Below are 20,505 nucleotides of genomic sequence, written 5' to 3'. Positions count from 1 at the left end.
CCACACCCCTCACTGTAACACTGATATACCCCACACCCCTCACTGTAACACTCTGATATATCCCACACCCCTCACTGTAACACTCTGATATACCCCACACCCCTCACTGTAACACTCTGATATACCCCGCACCCCTCACTGTAACACTCTGATATACCCCGCACCCCTCACGATGACACTCTGATATATCCCACACCCCCTCACTGTAACACTCTGAGATATCCCACACCCCTCACTGTAACACTCTGATATACCCCGCACCCCTCACGATGACACTCTGATATATCCCACACCCCTCACTGTAACACTCTGATATACCCCACACCCATCACTGTGACACTCTGATATACCCCACACCCCTCACTGTAACACACTGATATATCCCACACCCCTCACTGTAACACTCTGATATACCCCACACCCCTCACTGTAACACTCTGATATACCCCACACCCCTCACTGTAACACTCTGATATACCCCACACCCCTCACTGTAACACTCTGATATATCCCACACCCCTCACTGTAACACTCTGATATATCCCACACCCCTCACTGTAACACTGATATACCCCACACCTCTCACTGTAACACTCTGATATACACCACACCCCTCACTGTAACACTCTGATATACCCCACACCCCTCACTGTAACACTCTGATATACCCCACACCCCTCACTGTAACACTCTGATATACCCCACACCCCTCACTGTAACACTCTGATATATCCCACACCCCTCACTGTAACACTCTGATATACCCCACACCCCTCACTGTAACACTGATATACCCCACACCCCTGACTGTAACACTCTGATATATCCGACACCCCTCACTGTAACACTCTGATATATCCCACACCCCTCACTGTAACACTCTGATATATCCCACACCCCTCACTGTAACACTCTGATATATCCCACACCCCTCACTGCAACACTCTGATATATCCCACACCCCTCACTGTAACACTGATATACCCTACACCCCTCACTGTAACACTCTGATATATCCCACACCCCTCACTGTGACACTCTGATATACCCCACACCCCTCACTGTAACACTCTGATATATCCCACACCCCTCACTGTAACACACTGATATACCCCACACCCCTCACTGTAACACTCTGATATATCCCACACCCCTCACTGTAACACTCTGATATATCCCACACCCCTCACTGTAACACACTGATATACCCCACACCCCTCACTGTAACACTCTGATATATCCCACACCCCCTCACTGTAACACTCTGATATATCCCACACCCCTCACTGTAACACTCTGATATATCCCACACCCCTCACTGTAACACTCTGATATATCCCACACCCCTCACTGTAACACTCTGATATATCCCACACCCCTCACTGTAACACTCTGATATACCCCACACCCCTCACTGTAACACTCTGATATATCCCACACCCCTCACTGTAACACTCTGATATACCCCACACCCCTCACTGTAACACTGATATACCCCACACCCCTGACTGTAACACTCTGATATATCCGACACCCCTCACTGTAACACTCTGATATATCCCACACCCCTCACTGTAACACTCTGATATATCCCACACCCCTCACTGTAACACTCTGATATATCCCACACCCCTCACTGTAACACTCTGATATACCCCACACCCCTCACTGTAACACTCTGATATATCCCACACCCCTCACTGTAACACTCTGATATACCCCACACCCCCTCACTGTAACACTCTGATATATCCCACACCCCTCACTGTAACACTCTGATATACCCCACACCCCTCACTGTAACACTGATATACCCCACACCCCTCACTGCAACACTCTGATATATCCCACACCCCTCACTGTAACACTGATATACCCTACACCCCTCACTGTAACACTCTGATATATCCCACACCCCTCACTGTGACACTCTGATATACCCCACACCCCTCACTGTAACACTCTGATATACCCCACACCCCTCACTGTAACACTCTGATATATCCCACACCCCTCACTGTAACACTCTGATATATCCCACACCCCTCACTGTAACACACTTATATACCCCACACCCCTCACTGTAACACTCTGATATATCCCACACCCCTCACTGTAACACTCTGATATATCCCACACCCCTCACTGTAACACACTGATATACCCCACACCCCTCACTGTAACACTCTGATATATCCCACACCCCTCACTGTAACACTCTGATATATCCCACACCCCTCACTGTAACACTCTGATATATCCCACACCCCTCACTGTAACACGGGTGTGTGGGGCTCGATTATGGGGCTCGAGTCCTAGAGTATATCCATCTCCCTCCGACAGTGCAGCACTCCCTCAGTACTGGCACCGGGGAGTGTGGGCCTGGATTATGGGGCTCGAGTCCTAGAGTATATCCATCTACCTCCGACAGTGCAGCACTCCCTCAGTACTGGCACCGGGGAGTGTGGGCCTGGATTATGGGGCTCGAGTCCTAGAGTATATCCATCTACCTCCGACAGTGCAGCACTCCCTCAATACTGGCACCGGGGAGTGTGGGCCTGGATAAGGGCCTTTCACCCTCAGAGGGCTCAGCATGGGGCCCACTGAGGTGACACACAATCGTTTGAAGGTTGCGACGCTCGTTCAGATGGCAACTTGGGCCTGTCGTAGGGGTCCGGAGGCCAACGGGAGAGGTTTGAAGAGGTTAAAATCTGAGCTGCTCTGCCCCTCGAGCCTGGTACACAGTCTGAAGTCAGAGCTGACCTTCAGTACGCTTTGTGTCGTCTCTGAGAAGTCTGGGAAAGTCCGACTGTGCGCCAGATGGAAGCAGGAAAAAGCAATTAGTGCAGAGAATTCATGAATCACAAAGCAGCTCCTCCTCGCTGTGATCTTAACCCTTCCCACTTACGGTGATGGGGACAGTGTAGAGTTTGCTTTACTCTGTATCTAACCCTGTACCTGTCCTGGGAGTGTTTGACGGGACAGTGTAGAGGGAGCTTTACTCTGTATCTAACCCTGTACCTGCCCTGGGAGTGTTTGATGGGACAGTGTCGAGGGAGCTTTACTCTGTATCTAACCCTGTACCTGCCCTGGGAGTGTTTGATGGGACAGTGTGGAGGGAGCTTTACTCTGTATCTAACCCCTGTACCTGCCCTGGGAGTGTTTGATGGGACAGTGTGGAGGGAGCTTTACTCTGTATCTAACCCTGTACCTGCCCTGGGAGTGTTTGATGGGACAGTGTAGAGGGAGCTTTACTCTGTACCTAACCCTGTACCTGCCCTGGGAGTGTTTGATGGGACAGTGTAGAGGGAGCTTTACTCTGTATCTAACCCTGTACCTGCCCTGGGAGTGTTTGATGGGACAGTGTAGAGGGAGCTTTACTCTGTATCTAACCCTGTACCTGCCCTGGGAGTGTTTGATGGGACAGTGTAGAGGGAGCTTTACTCTGTACCTAACCCTGTACCTGCCCTGGGAGTGTTTGATGGGACAGTGTAGAGGGAGCTTTACTCTGTATCTAACACTGTACCTGCCCTGGGAGTGATTGATGGGACAGTGTAGAGAGAGCTTTACTCTGTATCTAACCCGTGCTGTACCTGCCCCGGGAGTGTTTGATGGGACAGTGCAGAGGGAGCTTTACTCTGTATCTAACCCTGTACCTGCCCTGGGAGTGTTTGATGGGACAGTGTAGAGGGAGCTTTACCCTGTATCGAACCCTGTACCTGCCCTGGGAGTGTTTGATGGGACAGTGTAGAGGGAGCTTCACTCTGTACCTAACCCTGTACCTGCCCTGGGAGTGTTTGATGGGACAGTGTAGAGGGAGCTTTACTCTGTATCTAACCCTGTACCTGCCCTGGGAGTGTTTGATGGGACAGTGTAGAGGGAGCTTTACCCTGTATCTAACCCTGTACCTGTCCTGGGAGTGTTTGATGGGACAGTGTAGAGGGAGCTTCACTCTGTACCTAACCCTGTACCTGCCCTGGGAGTGTTTGATGGGACAGTGTCGAGGGAGCTTTACTCTGTATCTAACACTGTACCTGCCCTGGGAGTGTTTGATGGGACAGTGTAGAGGGAGCTTTACTCTGTATCTAACCCGTGCTGTCCCTGCCCCGGGAGTGTTTGATGGGACGGTGTAGAGGGAGCTTTACTCTGTATCCAACCCTGTACCTGCCCTGGGAGTGTTTGATGGGACACTGTAGAGGGAGCTTTACTCTGTATCTAACCCTGTACCTGCCCTGGGAGTGTTTGATGGGACAGTGTAGAGGGAGCTTTACTCTGTATCTAACCCTGTACCTGCCCTGGGAGTGTTTGACGGGATAGTGTAGAGGGAGCTTTACTCTGTATCTAACCCTGTACCTGTCCCTGGGAGTGTTTGATGGGACAGTGTAGAGGGAGCTTTACTCTGTATCTAACCCGGTACCTGCCCCGGGAGTGTTTGATGGGACAGTGTAGAGGGAGCTTTACTCTGCATCTAACCCTGTACCTGCCCTGGGAGTGTTTGATGGGACAGTGTGGAGGGAGCTTCACTCTGTACCTAACCCTGTACCTGCCCTGGGAGTGTTTGATGGGACAGTGTAGAGGGAGCTTTACTCTGTATCTAACCCTGTACCTGCCCTGGGAGTGTTTGATGGGACAGTGTAGAGGGAGCTTTACCCTGTATCGAACCCTGTACCTGCCCTGGGAGTGTTTGATGGGACAGTGTAGAGGGAGCTTCACTCTGTACCTAACCCTGTACCTGCCCTGGGAGTGTTTGATGGGACAGTGTCGAGGGAGCTTTACTCTGTATCTAACACTGTACCTGCCCTGGGAGTGTTTGATGGGACAGTGTAGAGGGAGCTTTACTCTGTATCTAACCCGTGCTGTACCTGCCCCGGGAGTGTTTGATGGGACGGTGTAGAGGGAGCTTTACTCTGTATCCAACCCTGTACCTGCCCTGGGAGTGTTTGATGGGACACTGTAGAGGGAGCTTTACTCTGTATCTAACCCTGTACCTGCCCTGGGAGTGTTTGATGGGACAGTGTAGAGGGAGCTTTACTCTGTATCTAACCCTGTACCTGCCCTGGGAGTGTTTGACGGGACAGTGTAGAGGGAGCTTTACTCTGTATCTAACCCTGTACCTGTCCCTGGGAGTGTTTGATGGGACAGTGTAGAGGGAGCTTTACTCTGTATCTAACCCGGTACCTGCCCCGGGAGTGTTTGATGGGACAGTGTAGAGGGAGCTTTACTCTGCAGCTAACCCTGTACCTGCCCTGGGAGTGTTTGATGGGACAGTGTAGAGGGAGCTTTACTCTGTATCTAACCCTGTACCTGCCCTGGGAGTGTTTGATGGGACAGTGCAGAGGGAGCTTTACTCTGTATCGAACCCTGTACCTGACCCTGGGAGTGTTTGATGGGACAGTGTAGAGGGAGCTTTACTCTGAATCTAACCCTGTACCTGCCCTGGGAGTGTTTGATGGGACAGCGTGGAGGGAGCTTTACTCTGTATCTAACCCTGCACCTGCCCTGGGAGTGTTTGATGGGACAGTGTAGAGGGAGCTTTACTCTGTATCTAACCCTGTACCTGTCCTGGGAGTGTTTGACGGGACAGTGTAGAGGGAGCTTTACTCTGTATCTAACCCTGTACCTGCCCTGGGAGTGTTTGATGGGACAGTGTCGAGGGAGCTTTACTCTGTATCTAACCCTGTACCTGCCCTGGGAGTGTTTGATGGGACAGTGTGGAGGGAGCTTTACTCTGTATCTAACCCCTGTACCTGCCCTGGGAGTGTTTGATGGGACAGTGTGGAGGGAGCTTTACTCTGTATCTAACCCTGTACCTGCCCTGGGAGTGTTTGATGGGACAGTGTAGAGGGAGCTTTACTCTGTACCTAACCCTGTACCTGCCCTGGGAGTGTTTGATGGGACAGTGTAGAGGGAGCTTTACTCTGTATCTAACCCTGTACCTGCCCTGGGAGTGTTTGATGGGACAGTGTAGAGGGAGCTTTACTCTGTATCTAACCCTGTACCTGCCCTGGGAGTGTTTGATGGGACAGTGTAGAGGGAGCTTTACTCTGTACCTAACCCTGTACCTGCCCTGGGAGTGTTTGATGGGACAGTGTAGAGGGAGCTTTACTCTGTATCTAACCCTGTACCTGCCCTGGGAGTGTTTGATGGGACAGTGTAGAGGGAGCTTTACTCTGTATCTAACCCTGTACCTGCCCTGGGAGTGTTTGATGGGACAGTGTAGAGGGAGCTTTACTCTGTATCTAACACTGTACCTGCCCTGGGAGTGATTGATGGGACAGTGTAGAGAGAGCTTTACTCTGTATCTAACCCGTGCTGTACCTGCCCCGGGAGTGTTTGATGGGACAGTGCAGAGGGAGCTTTACTCTGTATCTAACCCTGTACCTGCCCTGGGAGTGTTTGATGGGACAGTGTAGAGGGAGCTTTACCCTGTATCGAACCCTGTACCTGCCCTGGGAGTGTTTGATGGGACAGTGTAGAGGGAGCTTTACTCTGTATCTAACCCTGTACCTGCCCTGGGAGTGTTTGATGGGACAGTGTAGAGGGAGCTTTACCCTGTATCGAACCCTGTACCTGCCCTGGGAGTGTTTGATGGGACAGTGTAGAGGGAGCTTCACTCTGTACCTAACCCTGTACCTGCCCTGGGAGTGTTTGATGGGACAGTGTAGAGGGAGCTTTACTCTGTATCTAACCCTGTACCTGCCCTGGGAGTGTTTGACGGGACAGTGTAGAGGGAGCTTTACTCTGTATCTAACCCTGTACCTGCCCTGGGAGTGTTTGATGGGACAGTGTCGAGGGAGCTTTACTCTGTATCTAACCCTGTACCTGCCCTGGGAGTGTTTGATGGGACAGTGTGGAGGGAGCTTTACTCTGTATCTAACCCCTGTACCTGCCCTGGGAGTGTTTGATGGGACAGTGTGGAGGGAGCTTTACTCTGTATCTAACCCTGTACCTGCCCTGGGAGTGTTTGATGGGACAGTGTAGAGGGAGCTTTACTCTGTACCTAACCCTGTACCTGCCCTGGGAGTGTTTGATGGGACAGTGTAGAGGGAGCTTTACTCTGTATCTAACCCTGTACCTGCCCTGGGAGTGTTTGATGGGACAGTGTAGAGGGAGCTTTACTCTGTATCTAACCCTGTACCTGCCCTGGGAGTGTTTGATGGGACAGTGTAGAGGGAGCTTTACTCTGTACCTAACCCTGTACCTGCCCTGGGAGTGTTTGATGGGACAGTGTAGAGGGAGCTTTACTCTGTATCTAACACTGTACCTGCCCTGGGAGTGATTGATGGGACAGTGTAGAGAGAGCTTTACTCTGTATCTAACCCGTGCTGTACCTGCCCCGGGAGTGTTTGATGGGACAGTGCAGAGGGAGCTTTACTCTGTATCTAACCCTGTACCTGCCCTGGGAGTGTTTGATGGGACAGTGTAGAGGGAGCTTTACCCTGTATCGAACCCTGTACCTGCCCTGGGAGTGTTTGATGGGACAGTGTAGAGGGAGCTTCACTCTGTACCTAACCCTGTACCTGCCCTGGGAGTGTTTGATGGGACAGTGTAGAGGGAGCTTTACTCTGTATCTAACCCTGTACCTGCCCTGGGAGTGTTTGATGGGACAGTGTAGAGGGAGCTTTACCCTGTATCTAACCCTGTACCTGTCCTGGGAGTGTTTGATGGGACAGTGTAGAGGGAGCTTCACTCTGTACCTAACCCTGTACCTGCCCTGGGAGTGTTTGATGGGACAGTGTCGAGGGAGCTTTACTCTGTATCTAACACTGTACCTGCCCTGGGAGTGTTTGATGGGACAGTGTAGAGGGAGCTTTACTCTGTATCTAACCCGTGCTGTCCCTGCCCCGGGAGTGTTTGATGGGACGGTGTAGAGGGAGCTTTACTCTGTATCCAACCCTGTACCTGCCCTGGGAGTGTTTGATGGGACACTGTAGAGGGAGCTTTACTCTGTATCTAACCCTGTACCTGCCCTGGGAGTGTTTGATGGGACAGTGTAGAGGGAGCTTTACTCTGTATCTAACCCTGTACCTGCCCTGGGAGTGTTTGACGGGATAGTGTAGAGGGAGCTTTACTCTGTATCTAACCCTGTACCTGTCCCTGGGAGTGTTTGATGGGACAGTGTAGAGGGAGCTTTACTCTGTATCTAACCCGGTACCTGCCCCGGGAGTGTTTGATGGGACAGTGTAGAGGGAGCTTTACTCTGCATCTAACCCTGTACCTGCCCTGGGAGTGTTTGATGGGACAGTGTGGAGGGAGCTTCACTCTGTACCTAACCCTGTACCTGCCCTGGGAGTGTTTGATGGGACAGTGTAGAGGGAGCTTTACTCTGTATCTAACCCTGTACCTGCCCTGGGAGTGTTTGATGGGACAGTGTAGAGGGAGCTTTACCCTGTATCGAACCCTGTACCTGCCCTGGGAGTGTTTGATGGGACAGTGTAGAGGGAGCTTCACTCTGTACCTAACCCTGTACCTGCCCTGGGAGTGTTTGATGGGACAGTGTCGAGGGAGCTTTACTCTGTATCTAACACTGTACCTGCCCTGGGAGTGTTTGATGGGACAGTGTAGAGGGAGCTTTACTCTGTATCTAACCCGTGCTGTACCTGCCCCGGGAGTGTTTGATGGGACGGTGTAGAGGGAGCTTTACTCTGTATCCAACCCTGTACCTGCCCTGGGAGTGTTTGATGGGACACTGTAGAGGGAGCTTTACTCTGTATCTAACCCTGTACCTGCCCTGGGAGTGTTTGATGGGACAGTGTAGAGGGAGCTTTACTCTGTATCTAACCCTGTACCTGCCCTGGGAGTGTTTGACGGGACAGTGTAGAGGGAGCTTTACTCTGTATCTAACCCTGTACCTGTCCCTGGGAGTGTTTGATGGGACAGTGTAGAGGGAGCTTTACTCTGTATCTAACCCGGTACCTGCCCCGGGAGTGTTTGATGGGACAGTGTAGAGGGAGCTTTACTCTGCAGCTAACCCTGTACCTGCCCTGGGAGTGTTTGATGGGACAGTGTAGAGGGAGCTTTACTCTGTATCTAACCCTGTACCTGCCCTGGGAGTGTTTGATGGGACAGTGCAGAGGGAGCTTTACTCTGTATCGAACCCTGTACCTGACCCTGGGAGTGTTTGATGGGACAGTGTAGAGGGAGCTTTACTCTGAATCTAACCCTGTACCTGCCCTGGGAGTGTTTGATGGGACAGCGTGGAGGGAGCTTTACTCTGTATCTAACCCTGCACCTGCCCTGGGAGTGTTTGATGGGACAGTGTAGAGGGAGCTTTACTCTGTATCTAACCCTGTACCTGTCCTGGGAGTGTTTGACGGGACAGTGTAGAGGGAGCTTTACTCTGTATCTAACCCTGTACCTGCCCTGGGAGTGTTTGATGGGACAGTGTCGAGGGAGCTTTACTCTGTATCTAACCCTGTACCTGCCCTGGGAGTGTTTGATGGGACAGTGTGGAGGGAGCTTTACTCTGTATCTAACCCCTGTACCTGCCCTGGGAGTGTTTGATGGGACAGTGTGGAGGGAGCTTTACTCTGTATCTAACCCTGTACCTGCCCTGGGAGTGTTTGATGGGACAGTGTAGAGGGAGCTTTACTCTGTACCTAACCCTGTACCTGCCCTGGGAGTGTTTGATGGGACAGTGTAGAGGGAGCTTTACTCTGTATCTAACCCTGTACCTGCCCTGGGAGTGTTTGATGGGACAGTGTAGAGGGAGCTTTACTCTGTATCTAACCCTGTACCTGCCCTGGGAGTGTTTGATGGGACAGTGTAGAGGGAGCTTTACTCTGTACCTAACCCTGTACCTGCCCTGGGAGTGTTTGATGGGACAGTGTAGAGGGAGCTTTACTCTGTATCTAACCCTGTACCTGCCCTGGGAGTGTTTGATGGGACAGTGTAGAGGGAGCTTTACTCTGTATCTAACCCTGTACCTGCCCTGGGAGTGTTTGATGGGACAGTGTAGAGGGAGCTTTACTCTGTATCTAACACTGTACCTGCCCTGGGAGTGATTGATGGGACAGTGTAGAGAGAGCTTTACTCTGTATCTAACCCGTGCTGTACCTGCCCCGGGAGTGTTTGATGGGACAGTGCAGAGGGAGCTTTACTCTGTATCTAACCCTGTACCTGCCCTGGGAGTGTTTGATGGGACAGTGTAGAGGGAGCTTTACCCTGTATCGAACCCTGTACCTGCCCTGGGAGTGTTTGATGGGACAGTGTAGAGGGAGCTTTACTCTGTATCTAACCCTGTACCTGCCCTGGGAGTGTTTGATGGGACAGTGTAGAGGGAGCTTTACCCTGTATCGAACCCTGTACCTGCCCTGGGAGTGTTTGATGGGACAGTGTAGAGGGAGCTTCACTCTGTACCTAACCCTGTACCTGCCCTGGGAGTGTTTGATGGGACAGTGTAGAGGGAGCTTTACTCTGTATCTAACCCTGTACCTGCCCTGGGAGTGTTTGATGGGACAGTGTAGAGGGAGCTTTACCCTGTATCTAACCCTGTACCTGTCCTGGGAGTGTTTGATGGGACAGTGTAGAGGGAGCTTCACTCTGTACCTAACCCTGTACCTGCCCTGGGACTGTTTGATGGGACAGTGTCGAGGGAGCTTTACTCTGTATCTAACACTGTACCTGCCCTGGGAGTGTTTGATGGGACAGTGTAGAGGGAGCTTTACTCTGTATCTAACCCGTGCTGTCCCTGCCCCGGGAGTGTTTGATGGGACGGTGTAGAGGGAGCTTTACTCTGTATCCAACCCTGTACCTGCCCTGGGAGTGTTTGATGGGACACTGTAGAGGGAGCTTTACTCTGTATCTAACCCTGTACCTGCCCTGGGAGTGTTTGATGGGACAGTGTAGAGGGAGCTTTACTCTGTATCTAACCCTGTACCTGCCCTGGGAGTGTTTGACGGGATAGTGTAGAGGGAGCTTTACTCTGTATCTAACCCTGTACCTGTCCCTGGGAGTGTTTGATGGGACAGTGTAGAGGGAGCTTTACTCTGTATCTAACCCGGTACCTGCCCCGGGAGTGTTTGATGGGACAGTGTAGAGGGAGCTTTACTCTGCATCTAACCCTGTACCTGCCCTGGGAGTGTTTGATGGGACAGTGTGGAGGGAGCTTCACTCTGTACCTAACCCTGTACCTGCCCTGGGAGTGTTTGATGGGACAGTGTAGAGGGAGCTTTACTCTGTATCTAACCCTGTACCTGCCCTGGGAGTGTTTGATGGGACAGTGTAGAGGGAGCTTTACCCTGTATCGAACCCTGTACCTGCCCTGGGAGTGTTTGATGGGACAGTGTAGAGGGAGCTTCACTCTGTACCTAACCCTGTACCTGCCCTGGGACTGTTTGATGGGACAGTGTCGAGGGAGCTTTACTCTGTATCTAACACTGTACCTGCCCTGGGAGTGTTTGATGGGACAGTGTAGAGGGAGCTTTACTCTGTATCTAACCCGTGCTGTACCTGCCCCGGGAGTGTTTGATGGGACGGTGTAGAGGGAGCTTTACTCTGTATCCAACCCTGTACCTGCCCTGGGAGTGTTTGATGGGACACTGTAGAGGGAGCTTTACTCTGTATCTAACCCTGTACCTGCCCTGGGAGTGTTTGATGGGACAGTGTAGAGGGAGCTTTACTCTGTATCTAACCCTGTACCTGCCCTGGGAGTGTTTGACGGGACAGTGTAGAGGGAGCTTTACTCTGTATCTAACCCTGTACCTGTCCCTGGGAGTGTTTGATGGGACAGTGTAGAGGGAGCTTTACTCTGTATCTAACCCGGTACCTGCCCCGGGAGTGTTTGATGGGACAGTGTAGAGGGAGCTTTACTCTGCAGCTAACCCTGTACCTGCCCTGGGAGTGTTTGATGGGACAGTGTAGAGGGAGCTTTACTCTGTATCTAACCCTGTACCTGCCCTGGGAGTGTTTGATGGGACAGTGCAGAGGGAGCTTTACTCTGTATCGAACCCTGTACCTGACCCTGGGAGTGTTTGATGGGACAGTGTAGAGGGAGCTTTACTCTGAATCTAACCCTGTACCTGCCCTGGGAGTGTTTGATGGGACAGCGTGGAGGGAGCTTTACTCTGTATCTAACCCTGCACCTGCCCTGGGAGTGTTTGATGGGACAGTGTAGAGGGAGCTTTACTCTGTATCTAACCCTGTACCTGCCCTGGGAGTGTTTGATGGGACAGTGTAGAGGGAGCTTTACTCTGCATCTAACCCTGTACCTGCCCTGGGAGTGTTTGACGGGACAGTGTAGAGGGAGCTTTACTCTGTATCTAACCCTGTACCTGCCCTGGGAGTGTTTGATGAGACAGTGTGGAGGGAGCTTTACTCTGCATCTAACCCTGTACCTGCCCTGGGAGTGTTTGATGAGACAGTGTAGAGGGAGCTTTACTCTGTATCTAACCCTGTACCTGCCCTGGGAGTGTTTGATGGGACAGTGCAGAGGGAGCTTTACTCTGTATCTAACCCTGTACCTGCCCTGGGAGTGTTTGACGGGACAGTGTAGAGGGAGCTTTACTCTGTATCTAACCCTGTACCTGCCCTGGGTGTGTTTGACGGGACAGTGTGGAGGGAGCTTTACTCTATATCTAACCCTGTACCTGTCCTGGGAGTGTTTGATGGGACAGTGTAGAGGGAGCTTTACTCTGTATCTAACCCTGTACCTGCCCTGGGAGTGTTTGATGGGACAGTGTAGAGGGAGCTTTACTCTGTATCTAACCCTGTACCTGTCCTGGGAGTGTTTGATGGGACAGTGTAGAGGGAGCTTTACTCTGTATCTAACCCTGTACCTGCGCTGGGAGTGTTTGATGGGACAGTGTAGAGGGAGCTTTACTCTGTATCTAACCCTGTACCTGTCCTGGGAGTGTTTGATGGGACAGTGTAGAGGGAGCTTTACTCTGTATCTAACCCTGTACCTGCCCTGGGAGAGTTTGATGGGACAGTGTAGAGGGAGCTTTACTCTGTATCTAACCCTGTACCTGCCCTGGGAGTGTTTGATGGGACAGTGTCGAGGGAGATTTACTCTGTATCTAACCCTGTACCTGCCCTGGGAGTGTTTGATGGGACAGTGTAGAGGGAGCTTTACTCTGTATCTAACCCTGTACCTGCCCTGGGAGTGTTTGATGGGACAGTGTAGAGGGAGCTTCACTCTGTACCTAACCCTGTACCTGCCCTTGGAGTGTTTGATGGGACAGTGTAGAGGGAGCTTTACTCTGCATCTAATCCTGTACCTGCCCTGGGAGTGTTTGATGGGACGGTGTAGAGGGATGAGTGTTGAGTTACTGTTTGGACAGATCGACCAGCAGACTGAAACGCAGCAGTTCAGCCCGTCATCAAACTGGGAAGGCAGGAGGTGATTGGAGTTGTTGGCAGGGAGAGTGGGCGGGGAGCAGATGATCAGGACTGACTGAATATCATTGTAAGGAAGGCCTGGTGGGCTTCTGCCTGCTGACTGACTCATTGTTAATGACATGGATCGAAGGGATAGTACATGATATGGTAATGGGGAGACCTGGTAAAGGAGAGAGAGAGAGATGGAGAGATAGTGAGAGAGGTTGAGGGATTGAGGGATAGAGAGATGGAGGGATAGAGAGAGTTAGAGGGATGGAGGTATAGGGAGAGTGGGAGGGATGGAGGGATGGAGAGAGTGAGAGGGATGGAGAGAGTGAGAGGGATGGAGAGAGTGAGAGGGATGGAGAGAGTGAGAGGGATGGAGGGATAGGGAGAGTGAGAGGGATGGAGAGAGTGAGAGGGATGGAGAGAGTGAGAGGGATGGAGAGAGTGAGAGGGATGGAGAGAGTGAGAGGGATGGAGAGAGTGAGAGGGATGGAGAGAGTGAGAGGGATGGAGAGAGTGAGAGGGATGGAGAGAGTGAGAGGGATGGAGAGGGTGAGAGGGATAGAGAGAGTTAGAGGGATGGAGGTATAGGGAGAGTGAGAGAAATCGAGGGATAGAGCGAGAGAGAGAGAGAGAGAGATGGAGGGATAGAGAGGGTGAGAGGGATGGAGGGATAGAGAGAGTTAGAGGGATGGAGGGAGAGATAGAGAGGGTGAGAGGGATGGAGGGATAAAGAGTGAGAGGGATGGAGGGAGAGATAGAGAGGGTGAGAGGGGTGGAGGGATAGAGAGGGTGAGAGGGATGGAGGGATAGAGAGAGTGAGAGGGATGGAGGGATAGAGAGGGTGAGAGGGGTGGAGGGATAGAGAGGGTGAGAGGGATGGAGGGATAGAGAGAGTGAGAGGGATGGAGGGATAGAGAGAGTGAGAGGGATGGAGGGATAGAGAGGGTGAGAGGGATGGAGGGAGTGAGAGGGATGGAGGGAGTGAGAGGGATGGAGGGAGTGAGAGGGATGGAGGGAAGTAGAGAGAGTTAGGGAGAGTGAGAGAGTGAGAGGGATAGAGAGAGTGAGGGAGAGAGATAGCGGGTGATCGAGAGTGAGAGAGATGAAGTGTTGGAGATAGACGGACAGACAGAAATGGAGAGATGGATGATAAATATATAGATAACAGGAGTGAATGGGAAGGTGTTTGATCCATTGGGATTGTGTACAGTGGGAGTGAATGGGAAGGTGTTTGATCCATTGGGATTGTGTACAGTGGGAGTGAATGGGAAGGGGTTTGGTCCATTGGGATTGTGTACAGTGGGAGTGAATGGGAAGGGGTTTGGTCCATTGGGATTGTGTACAGTGGAAGTGAATGGGAAGGGGTTTGATCCATTGGGATTGTGTACAGTGGGAGTGAATGGGAAGGGGTTTGGTCCATTGGGATTGTGTACAGTGGGAGTGAATGGGAAGGGGTTTGGTCCATTGGGATTGTGTACAGTTGGAGTGAATGGGAAGGGGTTTGATCCATTGGGATTGTGTACAGTGGGAGTGAATGGGAAGGGGTTTGGTCCATTGGGATTGTGTACAGTGGGAGTGAATGGGAAGGGGTTTGGTCCATTGGGATTGTGTACAGTGGGAGTGAATGGGAAGGGGTTTGGTCCATTGGGATTGTGTACAGTGGGAGTGAATGGGAAGGGGTTTGGTCCATTGGGATTGTGTACAGTGGGAGTGAATGGGAAGGGGTTTGGTCCATTGGGATTGTGTACAGTGGGAGTGAATGGGAAGGGGTTTGGTCCATTGGGATTGTGTACAGTTGGAGTGAATGGGAAGGGGTTTGGTCCATTGGGATTGTGGACAGTGGGAGTGAATGGGAAGGGGTTTGGTCCATTGGGATTGTGGACAGTGGGAGTGAATGGGAAGGGGTTTGGTCCAATGGAATTGTGGACAGTGGGAGTGAATGGGAAGGGGTTTGTTCCATTGGGATTGTGTACAGTGGGAGTGAATGGGAAGGGGTTTGGTCCATTGGGATTGTGTACAGTGGGAGTGAATGGGAAGGGGTTTGGTCCATTGGGATTGTGTACAATGGGAGGGAATGGGAAGGGGTTTGATCCATTGGGATTGTGTACAATGGGAGTGAATGGGAAGGGGTTTGGTCCATTGGGATTGTGTACAGTGGGAGTGAATGGGAAGGGGTTTGGTCCATTTGGATTGTGTACAGTGGGAGTGAACGGGAAGGGGTTTGGTCCATTGGGATTGTGTGCAGTGGGAGTGAATGGGAAGGGGTTTGGTCCATTGGGATTGTGTACAGTGGGAGTGAATGGGAAGGGGTTTGGTCCATTGGGATTGTGTACAGTGGGAGTGAATGGGAAGGGGTTTGGTCCATTGGGATTGTGGACAGTGGGAGTGAATGGGAAGGGGTTTGGTCCATTGGGATTGTGGACAGTGGGAGTGAATGGGAAGGGGTTTGGTCCATTGGGATTGTGTACAGTGGGAGTGAATGGGAAGGGGTTTGGTCCATTGGGATTGTGTACAGTGGGAGTGAATGGGAAGGGGTTTGGTCCATTGGGATTGTGTACAGTGGGAGTGAATGGGAAGGGGTTTGGTCCATTGGGATTGTGTACAATGGGAGTGAATGGGAAGGGGTTTGGTCCATTGGGATTGTGTGCAGTGGGAGTGAATGGGAAGGGGTTTGGTCCATTGGGATTGTGTACAGTGGGAGTGAATGGGAAGGGGTTTAGTCCATTGGGATTGTGTACAATGGGAGTGAACGGGAAGGGGTTTGATCCATTGGGATTGTGTACAATGGGAGTGAATGGGAAGGGGTTTGGTCCATTGGGATTGTGTGCAGTGGGAGTGAATGGGAAGGGGTTTGGTCCATTGGGATTGTGTACAGTGGGAGTGAATGGGAAGGGGTTTAGTCCATTGGGATTGTGTACAATGGGAGTGAACGGGAAGGGGTTTGATCCATTGGGATTGTGTACAATGGGAGTGAATGGGAAGGGGTTTGGTCCATTGGGATTGTGTACAATGGGAATGAATGGGAAGGGGTTTGATCCATTGGGATTGTGTACAATGGGAGTGAATGGGAAGGGGTTTGGTCCATTGGGATTGTGGACAGTGGGAGTGAATGGGAAGAGGTTTGGTCCATTGGGATGAGAGAGTACAATGAATCTCACTGGAGCGAGTGAGAGGCAGTTTTGAGTTGACTGACGCTCCTGTTCGAATCTGGAGAAGTGTCTGCTTTAAAGCTCTCGGGGGCCGCTGCCAACAAGCAGTGTTGCTGGCACTGACGGAGGATTCTGAAGTCATCTCTCCTTCTGCATCAAACAGTCGTGAGGTTATGAGCTGAGAGGAGTAGCAGGTTATCAGAAAAATCACACCGAGCCACAGACTGACACAGCCAGCAATCCCAGCGAGCCCCTGAAATTCCAGAAAATATCCGGCCTTTCCAATTCACTGATTCATTCTCGGGGCTGTGGGCGTCGCTGGCAAGGCTGGCATTCGTTGCCCATCCCCCAGTCGCCCTTGAGAAGGTTGGGGTGGGACTTCTAGAATTTGCGATACGACTGGACAATAAGAGTCTAAATGGGGGAGAGGAGCAGAGGGATCTGGGGGTACAGATACACAAATCACTAAAAGTAACAACGCAGGTTAATAAGGCCGTAAAAAAGGCAAATCAAGCACTGGGGTTCATTTCAAGAGAGATAGAATTGAAAAGCAGAGAAGTTATGTTAAACTTATATAGATCCTTGGTTAGACCACACTTGGAGCACTGTGCACAGTTCTGGTCCCCATATACCTTGTTTGGACCACACTTGGAGCACTGTGTACAGTTCTGGTCTCCATATACCTTGGTTAGACCACACTTGGAGCACTGTGCACAGTTCTGGTCTCCATATACCTTGGATAGACCATACTTGGAGCACTGTGTACAGTTCTGGTCTCCATATACCTTGGTTCGACCACACTTGGGGCACTGTGCACAGTTCTGTCCTTGAAGATTATGAAAGGGTTCGATAGGGTAGACGTAGAGAAGATGTTTCCACTTGTGGGGGAGACCAGAACTCGGGGCCATAAATATAAGATAGTCAGTAATAAATCCAATCGGGAATTCAGGAGAAACTTCTTTCCCCAGAGAGTGGTGAGAATGTGGAACTCGCTCCCACAAGGAGTAGTTGAGGTGAATAGTGTAGATGGATTTAAGGGGAAGCTGGATAAACACATGAGGGAGAAAGGAATAGAAGGATAGGGGGATAGGGTGAGATGGAGTAGGGAGGGAGGAGGTTGGCCCATAATCCAGGCCCGCACTCCCCGATGCCAGTACTGAGGGAGTGCTGCACTGTCGGAGAGGCCATCCATTGGCTGAGACGTTAAACCGAGGGCCCCGTCTGCCCCTCTCAGGTGGGCGTAAAAAGATCCCACGCCCACTATTGGAAGAAGAGCAGGGGGGAGTTCTCCCCGGGGTCCTGGGGCCAATATTCCTCAACCAACATCACTAAAAAAAGAGATTATCTGATCATTCATCGCATTGCTGTTTGTGGGATCTTGCTGTGTGCAAATTGGCTGCTGCGTTTTCCACATTACAAACAGTGACTACTTGTTTTAAAAAAGCACTTCATTGACTGTAAAGCGTTTTTGGGACGTCCTGAGGGGTGTGAAAGGTGCTGGAAAAGTGGGGGCTCTGTCCGTGAAGGAACATTCGTGAACCAGTCAGACCAAGCTGACGTCCTCACCATCACTTTGACTGAGACCAGGTCTTAATTTGCAGATTTTTCCAGTCAAACAACCCTTGAATTCTCAAACAGCCATGTCTGTCGGAGGTCTGACTGCCATTTAAAGTGTGTTTATTCTCTCTGATTTCCCAGGACAATTCACCACCTCCAAATCTCACGATGACTGGTGGGGATATAAGGATTCTGTGGGAGGCAATTTCGTCCCAGGTACGTCACCAAATGGCAACTGTTCTCTACACTGTCCCGTCAAACACTCCCAGGACAGGTACAGGGTTAGATACAGAGTAAAGCTCCCTCTACACTGTCCCGTCAAACACTCCCAGGGTCAGGTACAGGGTTAGATACAGAGTAAAGCTCCCTCTGCACTGTCCCGTCAAACACTCCCAGGGTCAGGTACAGGGTTAGATACAGAGTAAAGCTCCCTCCACACTGTCCCATCAAACACTCCCAGGGCAGGTACAGGGTTAGATACAGAGTAAAGCTCCCTCCACACTGTCCCATCAAACACTCCCAGGGCAGGTACAGGGTTAGATACAGAGTAAAGCTCCCTCTACACTGTCCCATCAAACACTCCCAGGGACAGGTACAGGGTTAGATACAGAGTAAAGCTCCCTCTACACTGTCCCATCAAACACTCCCAGGTACAGGGTTAGATACAGAGTAAAGCTCCCTCTACACTGTCCTGTCAAACACTCCCAGGGCAGGTACAGGTTTAGATACAGAGTAAAGCTCCCTCTACACTGTCCCATCAAACACTCCCAGGGACAGGTACAGGGTTAGATACAGAGTAAAGCTCCCTCTACACTGTCCCGTCAAACACTCCCAGGGCAGGTACAGGGTTAGATACAGAGTAAAGCTCCCTCTACACTGTCCCGTCAAACACTCCCAGGGCAGGTACAGGGTTAGATACAGAGTAAAGCTCCCTCTACACTGTCCCATCAAACACTCCCAGGACAGGTACAGGGTTAGATACAGAGTAAAGCTCCCTCTACACTGTCCCGTCAATCACTCCCAGGGCAGGTACAGGGTTAGATACAGAGTAAAGCTCCCTCTACACTGTCCCATCAAACACTCCCAGGGCAGGTACAGGGTTAGATACAGAGTAAAGCTCCCTCTACACTGTCCCATCAAACACTCCCAGGGACAGGTACAGGGTTAGATACAGAGTAAAGCTCCCTCTACACTGTCCCATCAAACACTCCCAGGGCAGGTACAGGGTTAGATACAGAGTAAAGCTCCCTCTACACTGTCCCATCAAACATTCCCAGGGCAGGTACAGGGTTAGATACAGAGTAAAGCTCCCTCTACACTGTCCCGTCAAACACTCCCAGGACAGGTACAGGGTTAGATACAGAGTAAAGCTCCCTCTACACTGTCCCATCAAACACTCCCAGGGCAGGTAAATGGGAGGAGGTGGGTGTGAGGGTTATTCCCCTCTGATAACAACAGGCTGCCCGGTGTCTGACTGTAAGTGATGAGAAGTGGGTGAGAGGGTTAATCCCCGAACCCCTCGATTAGACTCCAGTCTATAACTCACTCCTGGGTATCTGTTATTCTGTATATAAACCCCCCGAACCCCTCGATTAGACTCCAGTCTATAACTCACTCCTGGGTATCTGTTATTCTGTATATAAACCCCCCGAACCCCTCGATTAGATTCCAGCCTGTAACTCACTCCCGGGTATCTGTTATTCTATATATAAACCCCCCCGAACCCCTCGATTAGATTCCAGTCTGTAACTCACTCCCGGGTATCTGTTATTCTATATATAAACCCCCCGAACCCCTCGATTAGATTCCAGTCTGTAACTCACTCCCGGGTATCTGTTATTCTGTATATAAACCACCCGAACCCCTCGATTAGATTCCAGTCTGTAACTCACTCCTGGGTATCTGTTATTCAATATATAAACCCCCCGAACCCCTCGATTAGATTCCAGTCTGTAACTCACTCCCGGGTATCTGTTATTCTATATATAAACCCCCCGAACCCCTCGATTAGATTCCAGTCTGTAACTCACTCCCGGGTATCTGTTATTCTATATATAAACCCCCCGAACCCCTCGATTAGATTCCAGCCTGTAACTCACTCCCGGGTATCTGTTATTCTATATATAAACCCCCCCGAACCCCTCGATTAGATTCCAGTCTGTAACTCACTCCCGGGTATCTGTTATTCTATATATAAACCCCCCGAACCCCTCGATTAGATTCCAGTCTGTAACTCACTCCCGGGTATCTGTTATTCTGTATATAAACCACCCGAACCCCTCGATTAGATTCCAGTCTGTAACTCACTCCTGGGTATCTGTTATTCAATATATAAACCCCCCGAACCCCTCGATTAGATTCCAGTCTGTAACTCACTCCCGGGTATCTGTTATTCTATATATAAACCCCCCGAACCCCTCGATTAGATTCCAGTCTGTAACTCTCTCCCGGGTATCTGTTATTCTATATATAA

The 20,505-nt window shown here is 51.0% G+C and overlaps 1 protein-coding gene across 1 annotated transcript in view; it reads left to right on the top strand.

Annotated features, from left to right (window-relative positions):
- Window positions 1-2,593: 2,593 nt before the first annotated feature.
- The window catches only part of LOC137311629 (carbonic anhydrase-related protein 10-like), an 83,013-nt gene continuing 65,101 nt past the window's right edge, over window positions 2,594-20,505 (top strand). Inside the window, exons 1-2 of the mRNA XM_067978733.1 lie at window positions 2,594-2,693; window positions 18,174-18,248. Of these exons, the coding sequence (XP_067834834.1) occupies window positions 2,594-2,693; window positions 18,174-18,248 (175 nt within the window). The remainder of the gene's footprint in view (window positions 2,694-18,173; window positions 18,249-20,505) is intronic.

This window comes from Heptranchias perlo, unplaced genomic scaffold, assembly GCF_035084215.1.
Source record: "Heptranchias perlo isolate sHepPer1 unplaced genomic scaffold, sHepPer1.hap1 HAP1_SCAFFOLD_374, whole genome shotgun sequence".
In the NCBI taxonomy this organism is placed as follows: domain Eukaryota; kingdom Metazoa; phylum Chordata; class Chondrichthyes; order Hexanchiformes; family Hexanchidae; genus Heptranchias; species Heptranchias perlo.
The sequence above is the reverse complement of the archived record's forward strand: the minus strand, read 5'-3'. Positions and strand labels throughout refer to the sequence as shown.